Source organism: Prunus avium, chromosome 6 (assembly GCF_965620075.1).
Source record: "Prunus avium chromosome 6, drPruAviu1.hap1.1, whole genome shotgun sequence".
In the NCBI taxonomy this organism is placed as follows: domain Eukaryota; kingdom Viridiplantae; phylum Streptophyta; class Magnoliopsida; order Rosales; family Rosaceae; genus Prunus; species Prunus avium.
In genome coordinates this window covers 30,497,880-30,507,072 of record NC_142289.1, presented here as the reverse complement: position 1 = coordinate 30,507,072, position 9,193 = coordinate 30,497,880, and the positions used below count along the sequence as shown (strand labels likewise).

Genomic DNA, 9,193 nt, shown 5'->3' with positions numbered 1-9,193 from the left:
TCGTGGTTGTTTGACCAAATCTTTGACCACAATCAGTTATCACCAAAAGTAAAAATCTAGCTAATGAGCTTCTAATTAAACTGGTTTTAGAATGCTTAATTTGTTTTTTTTTAGTGAAATAGTACAGATTCAATTGAAATCAGGGCACAAATCCAGAATTCATTAGTAAGAACACAACCCCAAATGGAGGTTCTTGCAATACATAAACTGTAAAATCATAACCAAATATGCACAAGTATTACAAGACAGTGAAAACAAATATACATATTGAATCCCAGCTCATATGAAGTTACATATGAGGAGGACCCAAATCCCTGCAATAACCAGTGCTTCAAGAAGATGAAGAGATAAAACAATCTCTCAAACATCATGGACATGAAACACTTGAAAAGTGGAGTGCTTAATTTGTTAATTATTTTTCATGGGCTAATTATAATAATAATGCTTAATTTGTGATTCCCTTGATCCCCAGCCCTACAGTAAAAATAACTAGACCCACGTGACCTTCCCGTTTAATTGAAATCTTTCTTCCAACTAAAGGGTAGGTTTGAGAAGCTAGCATTTTTTTTTTAGAGAACCTCGATGGAACGAGGGAAACTTTATTGATAAAACGAAAAATTACAACGGGGGACAACACTCTTGACGCCGACTCAACAAATCACATAATAGGGCGTTCTGAATAAGATTAGGGGGCATCTCAAATCAAATAAAACTGTCCACGGTTAAGCTGCATATATTCTTCCTACGGAACATGAAAACAAGTACATAATACATTTGTCATCACATTACACTATTAGACCGGTTTATATATAAATGTTTGCAATGTGGATTGTATCTAATGTTCAAACCCTCAATATTGGACGTTCGAACGTCCAACTACAATCTACACAATGCTGAGGGTTTGAAACGCGCTACAATCCAAATTGCAAACATTCGCACTTGAATATTTTTAACAAGATAGCACTATCACATTCATCGTTTTCCATTCTTACTTGAATTCCCTTAAAAGACTAGGCAATGGCTTCCTTCAGCTCCAGAAAATTGTCAACTGGTGATAACTGATTGTGGAAACGAAAAACCTGAACAGCTAGACCTTCCAAATTCCTGCTATGTTGGAGACCATGTTTTCCAGGAAAATAAATTGCACTAATGATTGTGTTTCAGTATTTTCCCTAAAGAATCCCAGCAGAAAAATGTTCTTCAATTTGTTGATTCAAAAGAAGCAGAAGGAACTGGTGCCTGCAGAAGTGAATCAGAACTTTCCAGAACCCTTTCTGTAATACCACATGGCATGCTAGATTTCAGTTCTAATGTTGCAGAAATAAGGAGTCCCAGAATGTGGATAATACTGCATCAGTATCTGAAAACAACGAAACAGCGGTTGAGAGTTACAACCTGGACTCATAGTCAAGGAATGACTTTCAGCTTCATTGTCAAGACTGTTCTTTGAAATTGGATAGTGTGGGAGATTTCACGTCCAAGCTAAACGCGTGAAAGTGCAAGTTGAGCCCAAAGATTTCAGAACCAAAGATTGCAACTCACCTGTTGAAAGTTGCTCTGGTGTCCCTCAGTTACAGACTGAAGATGACAAAAGCCATTGTTTAACCATTACCAAGAATATAATTGTATTACATATTCAAATGAAAGGAATAAATGGATTTATACAGGCTATATGCCCAATAAGTAGCCCATACTAATGAGACAATGACAGTAACAATAAGCAATAAGCTAAAAATAAACTGTTTGATCCATAGGAGAAAGTAGTAAATGGCAGTCTTATGTGTCGTCAAACTAGACTTTCCATCATAAAAGGATATTGTATCAAGTATCAACACATAGTTTACTAGAGAATAAAGGATGTATATTTCGCCTGTTCATGAAAAATTTACATCTAAACTTACAGCCAGTTACACTTGTACAATATATCTAATTAATCAGCCATGATTTCCTCCATAAAGGAATTGTAAGTCTGATCCATAAAGCAATTGGACCAGTAGCTGTTTTGGTCTAATGGTTGGCTGACCAAATTATAATCATCATCGAGCTCTGCAAAGCTTGACAAGGGCTCTGCATCTTCTGCCAATAGTTCATTGGCTTCGAAGAATAAATTCGGATTGTCATGATCATATGCATTCATATTATGTTGCCCTATTAATCCCGCTAGTTCATCGCTATTATACTCAAAATTACTCAGATTGCTGGTGGCTGCTTCCACTGGTCCGTCAATTTGATTAACACAAGGCTCTTCTTGGCCTTCAGCATTCTGAGGCAGTTGCTGCGAGTGTAACAATGGCGCTTCGCAGTCTAGTTCTGCAAAGATTTCATCAATGTCGAAGCTTTTATAATTGGTGTCAATCAAATATTCTTGATCATAAGTGGTACTGTCCTTGATCATCAACTGATTCTTCTCATCATTCATAATCTGTGGCCCCACTGAATTTTCAGTTTTCATCTCCTTTGTAGTTTGATCTCTTTTCATCTTCTTTGTAGATTGATCTCTTTTCATCTTCTTGTTTGATTGATCTTGAGACGAGCAATTCCTCTTTTTCCCAGAATTGTCCACCGAAGTATTCCCGTTCTCGTTCCAGAATTTCCGTTTTCTCCCAATAAAATCAAGATGAGATTTTCCATTAATCTCATCCACCTCATCCTTAACATTTTGGTAGGTTTCGGTTTCGCTCCAAGTACCACTGCCAGTCTTGCGTTGGATGCGCAAACCATTTCTCTGGAGCTCTGAAACGAAGTACAAGTCTTGATCCTTAAGTTGATCTCCTCAATAATCTCTCCAAATTTCTGAGGGTTCTCGTTTGTTGCCGAAGAGGTTGCACTTGTGGATAACCTTGTTGTATTGCGGCATCGAAGTCAGAGGCCTTTTCTCCACCACCATCTTGTAGAGAAAGGAGCTGATGATTTCACGGTCCGTGGGGCGGAACCGGAAGCCGAGCAGCTGTGTCACGCCGGAATTAGCCATGAGAGAGAGAGAGAGAGAGTTAGAGAAAAGACCTTCACCACACAATCTTGTCGAATGACACCAATTTACCGTAACGGATTTCCCACCGCTGGACGTGTTCATATGCACTGCTGATCCGAGCAAAGAACCACACAATCTTGATTTAACTTTTGCGCAAAGAAGGAAGACTGTGTTCTTGTTCAAGTGAAGTGCGCAATAGTGTATATTTATAAGCTGAGAGTTACTTGGAAACAAAGAAAGCCGTTGGGGAGAGAGAGAGAGAGTTTTCCTTATTGATTTTAATTTTGGTCAAAGATTTGGTCAAACAACTTTTATCACGAATTTTGTATATTTATAAAAATACTCCCAAAAAAAAAAAACTATTTCTCTCTGTTTTACCCGATCCCCTCCCCACCCATCAAACTCACCCCCTATAGCCCAGCACCCTAGCCACAGAACTCAACCCAGATGCTGCTCTCTCTCTCTCTCTCTCTCTCTCTCAGTTGAGAGGTGCAGACTTTAAGAGCCTGAATTGCTGGGACTTTAAGAGCCTGAATTGCTGGGACTTTAACCTCTCTTCCATTAGCATCACTAATGGTGCTCTAATCAGTTAATACAATTGACCAAGTTAAACCATATCTAAAACGAAAATAGTAACTTTTATTCTGGTTGCTATATTGTTATTGGGATGACATCTGTCTTTTGTAACCTTTTTTCTTATTAATATAATGAAATTCTATCGCATTTTTATGAAAAAAGATAAACTCTAGTAACTTAACGTTTCAGCTAATTAAAACTTATTTTATAAATAAATAAATTTCTTTCTTTAGAAAAAGAAAAATAGTGAGAGTGAAGTAGTAGAAAAGAGGATATATATAAGAAAATGACCTGGATGACATTGAATTTCCAGTTGCCCTGAGCGGTGGCCCCCATGGTGCCAGCTGCGTTGCCATGGTAAGCGTTTCTCAACGAGATGATGTCATGGCTCCCCGTGTACAACCTCGCTATCAACATCGCCAACTCGTTCTCTCTCTCTCTATATATATATATATAGAGAGAGAGAGAGAGAGAGATTACTTGTCCAAAAACGAAGCTCCTCGCCAAGATCAGAAGCAGAAATTGTATCTGTGAATTCCAACCAAGATCAGAAAAACGCAGGCAGAGATACTGACACATGGTGTATCCTCCTTAATTATATGACCGATCAATTATATTTGAGTATCCTATTGTCCCATTATAAAAATTGATTGCACACAGAATTAATTTTATTAAACTTTTTTTGAAGCTTCATAGTTGGTGCTATTGCTTTAAGTTTAAACAATTGATGAAAACATAAGTAAATCCGAAATTGAATGCGGTGAAAGTGACAAAACCAAAACCAACTCAGCAACTGCAAGTCAGAAGTGAAAAAGTGGGAATGGTGTGCCATGGTTTAGTGACAATGCTTGTTCTCTAGAGTCGATGACAAATTAAACTCTTATAAGAGTAGTGTTCTGACACATTTTGTTAACCCTTTTCAAGGCATGAAGGTAATAGATTTTCAATTAAGCAAGCTGATGATTGTGCACCTTTGGAACAAAGACAATCCTATATTTCCTCTATTTGGTTTTGTATATGTATTTGTTCACCCTTTTCATGAACCAGTGTAGGAGTGAAGCTTTCCTTACAAGTTACAACTGCTCAGACCGTAGGCAAAAGAACACCATTAGAAGTATGTTCCTGTAGGGAGCATGCATGTGAATGTGATGTTTATATGTGTAACCATGTCTGAATGCATGATACTCGTCTCCTTTGACTAAATGAAAAAGGAAACACGAAAAAACAAGAATAAATACAAATGCACTGTAACACTGCTACAGTTGGGTAAATATACTGCATCAGTGTATTATTTTATGGGCTGACGGGAGATTGAGCTTCAGAACTAGCAAGAACCTTTGCATAATTCCTAAAACGAAGAAAGCAACTTACACAGCGAGGAATCAAGGAAACTGCGACGGACATTTAGCCTCAATTAAAGGGACCTAAACAAGCTTTATGCCATGATATATTTGCCTAATCTGCATAATAGCATATAAATGGTATATGAAATACTTAATACCTTAAGTGGCACAAACTGAATGAATCCAGATAGAAAAATATGTATATATGTATGGTTTTTGTTTGAGACAAATATCAATGGTATCTCCTGAACTGAAACTCCAATGACTTCAGCTACTTCTCCTCATAAAAAAACTAACATCATATATATGCTATCCAAATGCATAGGCTCTTCAAGCGAGTTTTAACATAAGATTATAATGTACATCCTTGATGCAAGATGACTAATTGGCTTAAAAATCCTACACTGCCAGCCACTGATGCAGCACCTAATAGATGCCATTGTGCCATGCCAAAAGAGAAAAGGTTATCACTATAACTATACTGTATACTCAAAATGAAATGATCAAGGATTTCATTGGGTTAAGAAAAGAAAGAAAAGAAAAATGGAAAACACAAGTGTCGAATTAGAATAATTTAATGGCAAGTATATCCGGAATACCATATATTATCCTGGAGCTCGTTCAGATGAATGAGAAGTGCAATCAGATGCCCTATCTGTCAGCTGTCACAAAACTCCATAATCAATGTAGACAAAGCACAAAACCAACTATTATGAAATTTTAGAGGTCAACATATATATATAAAGATATTTCACAAAAAAAGTTAAATAAACTAAACTATCAGTCGTTATCCTTCATAAGCCCACACAGCAAAGCCACTCACTAGGCTCTTACAGAAGACAGCATAAACATCTCAATTTCAGTAAGACAACACTCTGGAAAACGTATCAACTACATCCTACTACTAAATTAAGAAAGAAAAAGAGGATGTTTGCTGCAAATTCACAATCAGATGATGTACAGACACATCTAAATAACACTAAGTTAGTCATGTATATATTTGACATGAGTTCAACCAACCCAAACCCTCCACAAACTCAGTCCCCTACTTGTCAAGATGTGAACAGAGCAGTGGGGTAAACACAAAAGTAACTTCTGGTGAAGGACTGACAAGAACAAATATCTTAGCAAAAAGACAAGGACAAGAAAGCATCTAGATGGTCCTGAATATATAGTAAGAAACTAAAGGCAGTCATATCAACAAAACACAAACCACCAGAAGCACAAACCTACAAACTTACACCATAACAAATATGAGTGCCACCAGAAACATGTGCAGGTAAACTCACACCACAACAAAAAATAATGTTCAGAATAATAAAGTGACACAATACTATTGAACGAAAAAGAACCAAAAGCACAACCCGACAAGTTACTATTATGTTTAACAACAATGCCTTGACACAAAATAAAGAGCACAAAATACACTACTTACAGTATCAGACTGATCGATGCGATATCTACTATCTTCTTTAAAAATCGAACTCGTGCTAGAACTACTACTGGACTGTCCAATGAGGAAGAAGATACATCAAGTAATGCATCCAAGGCCTGGAGAAGCATATCATTAGATTATAACAGAAAACCTAGTAGGTTCAAATAGGAATTTTCTTTTAGATCGAACAAAATTTCCATAATGCTCATGCCACCTGGCGAATGTTCCATAAAAATCTTAAGCACTCAGTGAAACAATATAGAAACTCTATACAAGCTAGCCACAACAAACTCATCTTCAAACCAACATATGCAAGCACTTAGAAGAATATGAAATCAAAGAAACATATCATATATACCAAGAAAGGAATTTACAAATTACTATAAGAAAGGAAATTCACAATTGGTCAAAAATTTCTTACAGATAGATATTCAAAATATATTTTCTAATTGTTGAACCAATATGTGATGTCGTCTAATTGTTGATTGCATATATTCTCCAAACCACTTGAGTTCATAGCCTCTACCTGTAGGGTTTCGCCCATATGAGGCAGCTCCTGTGACAATGGTGGTGTTCCCAACAATGCATCCATGCCGATAGCAAATTCTTCATCAGTAACACAACCATAGTCGAACGGATCATCGATGTTATCTTGATCATCACCACAAAGATAATTTGAAATCGCATTATAATTAATGTCGAATATCAACTCTTGATCATGATTATTTACGACGCTACTTAGGCTAGAAGATGTCTGTGGTTCCTCAGCATCAATCTTGACCGTTGCCGATGCCAATTCTTTTCTTGCCTTCTTGTTTGAGGGTTTCTCCTTAAATTCTTGAGTTGAATTATTCCTCTTGTTCGAAACCCTGCTGTTCTTTTTAAGTCGGCAGAGCACAATCTTCTGCGCCTCTTTATCAAGAAGACTGTATTCTTCTAGTAGCCACTTGCCGTGGTGCTCGCACCCTTGGTTCTCGTAGCGCAAATTCCTTTTTTGGCCGATAGGGTTTCCGGTCGTCTTGTCGTAAACCTTTTTCGAGAAGGCTTCGCTCCAAGTACCTCCGGCCTCAATCTTGCGTTTGATTCGCTTACCGTTTTGGCTTAAATTCTTGAGTTGGGTGAAGAAATATAGGTCTTCGTCGACCAGGCCAGGCCCTCCGAACTGATCCCAGACCACCCAGGGCTCTGTTTCGCCCAAGAAATTGAACTCATGCACAAAGTTGCTGTAATACGACGCCATTAATGGATCCTTGGTTATCGCTTTCTTGTAGAGGAAGTAACTGAGGAGTTCTTGATCTGTAGGGCGAAACCTAAAACCCAACAGCCGATTATACTTAGCCATTGTTAACCCAACAGCCGTTTGCTTTCTTTTTCTCTCTCTCTCGCTCTCTCTGCTTTCTCTCTCTGTTTTGCTTTAATCTTTGATGGGAAACGAGAAAGAAAGAAAGAAAGACTGAGTTTGCTTGTGACTTGAACTGATTTATAGCCTCGGTGGTCTCAAGTGTTTGACCTCACTACCCAGCTGTTGGATGTAATCTCATCCAACGGACAGCTGTCTTCCAATATCCAACCGTTGTTTCTTAACTAATTTTGTCACTTAGCTACATACGGATCGCTTTCAAAAGTTTTCAAAAAAATATATAAAAAAAAGTTTTGTAGCACATTTTTTAGTTTTTATTTTTATAGTGAATTGAGCTTAAACCCATAAAATTCATTTTAAATCACCTACAACCCTTTTCTTTAGTTTTCTATTTAAAATACCCAATTTTTTCAAATAATCCCGATGACTATGATCCAACTAAGCAAGTTACCTAATATAACTTAAAATCTAATTTATTGTATTTTTCAGATTCCAAAACTACTCTTATTTATAAGTTAATGTGTTATGAGGGAGAAATTATAGAATAGTACCGTACCACCACGTCAGCTGGTGATACTCCCATTCAAAATTTGACATGTGTATAACTTTTTGACAACTAGAGTATTCATTTTACCCTTTAAAAAAAAAATAAAAGAATTTTAAACACTTACAAATAAAAAGAAAGAAAAATAAAAACCCAAAAATCATTTGCCTCATCGACGGCGACGAAGCCCCCTGTCATGACTATCTGTCTCTCTATCTGTGAATATGATGACAGCCCATGGCAAATGAGTTTGCTCTTGATATATGTTGAAAGCTTGGATTCCTCAAAGACCATAAACTCACCCCCAAGAAAGTTTCAATCTAAATTCCTTGAACCCTACCCGTAATAGAGAGGAGGGAGGAAGAGGGAGGAAGAGGGAGGGGGAGAGAGAAAAACACAAAGACATGAAAAAAGAAAGACCAGCGGCAGCCATGGCAGAAAGGTGGGGGTGGGGTGGGGGCTTTGTCGCAAGTTGAAAGAAGGGGTTGATGTTGCTGAGGAATTTTTTTATTTATTATTATTTTAGATATTTCCATTTTTGTTAAATTAAATTTAAATTGAAAAAAGGATTTTAAATCCAGCTGTTTAAATTTTAAATTTTTCTTTAAAAAGTTGTACACATGTTAAATTTTGAGTGGGAGTATCACGAGCTGACGTGGTAGTACGGTATCATTCTATAATTTCTCGTTATGAGGGGGTGTAACTAATGACACACGTTGAATTTGGAAAGTTCTCCAAATAGTTGTAATGGATGTAGGAATTAATTTAGAAACTTATTTGAAATTAAATATTAAATTCCATATTAAAGTATTAGTAATCTATTTTTGAATTAATGTTGTTTTCCTTTTATAAATTAGGACTAGTAATCTATTTAACTTATTAGTAATTTAAATTCAATATTAAATTTAGGAATTAATGTTGTTTTCCTTTTATGAATTATATGACTAGTATTTTATTTTATTAT

General features: G+C 36.6%; 1 protein-coding gene and 1 pseudogene across 4 annotated transcripts; both read right to left on the bottom strand.

Annotated features, from left to right (window-relative positions):
* Window positions 1-1,839: 1,839 nt before the first annotated feature.
* LOC148294021 (uncharacterized) lies at window positions 1,840-4,160 on the bottom strand (annotated as a pseudogene). Its single transcript, XR_015836792.1, has 2 exons — window positions 4,028-4,160; window positions 1,840-2,947 (listed from the first exon to the last, which is right to left on the bottom strand). The product of XR_015836792.1 is annotated as an uncharacterized LOC148294021 (transcript).
* Window positions 1,840-7,761, bottom strand: LOC110755267 (uncharacterized). Of its 3 annotated transcripts, none has more exons than XM_088255679.1 (5): window positions 6,852-7,761; window positions 6,326-6,441; window positions 5,490-5,552; window positions 3,839-5,007; window positions 1,840-3,078 (listed from the first exon to the last, which is right to left on the bottom strand). In XM_088255679.1, exons 1-3 carry the CDS (start codon window positions 7,665-7,667, stop codon window positions 5,549-5,551), a joined length of 936 nt encoding a protein of 311 aa, XP_088111805.1. In that variant the 5' UTR covers window positions 7,668-7,761; the 3' UTR covers window positions 1,840-3,078; window positions 3,839-5,007; window positions 5,490-5,548. The 3 variants fall into 3 exon arrangements, with proteins under 3 accessions (XP_088111805.1, XP_088111806.1, XP_088111804.1); XM_088255680.1 differs by having other exon boundaries at window positions 3,839-4,075; XM_088255678.1 differs by having other exon boundaries at window positions 3,839-5,552.
* Between the last annotated feature and the right edge of the window lie 1,432 nt (window positions 7,762-9,193).

Bases quoted from the DNA above. Each gene is read 5' to 3' on its own strand.
- LOC110755267 (XM_088255678.1), bottom strand. From the start codon at position 7,667: ATGGCTAAGTATAATCGGCTGTTGGGTTTTAGGTTTCGCCCTACAGAT. The intron at 6,442-6,851 runs GTAGAGGCTATG...ATGCTTCTCCAG, and splicing joins ATATGGGCGAAACCCTACAG to GCCTTGGATGCATTACTTGA.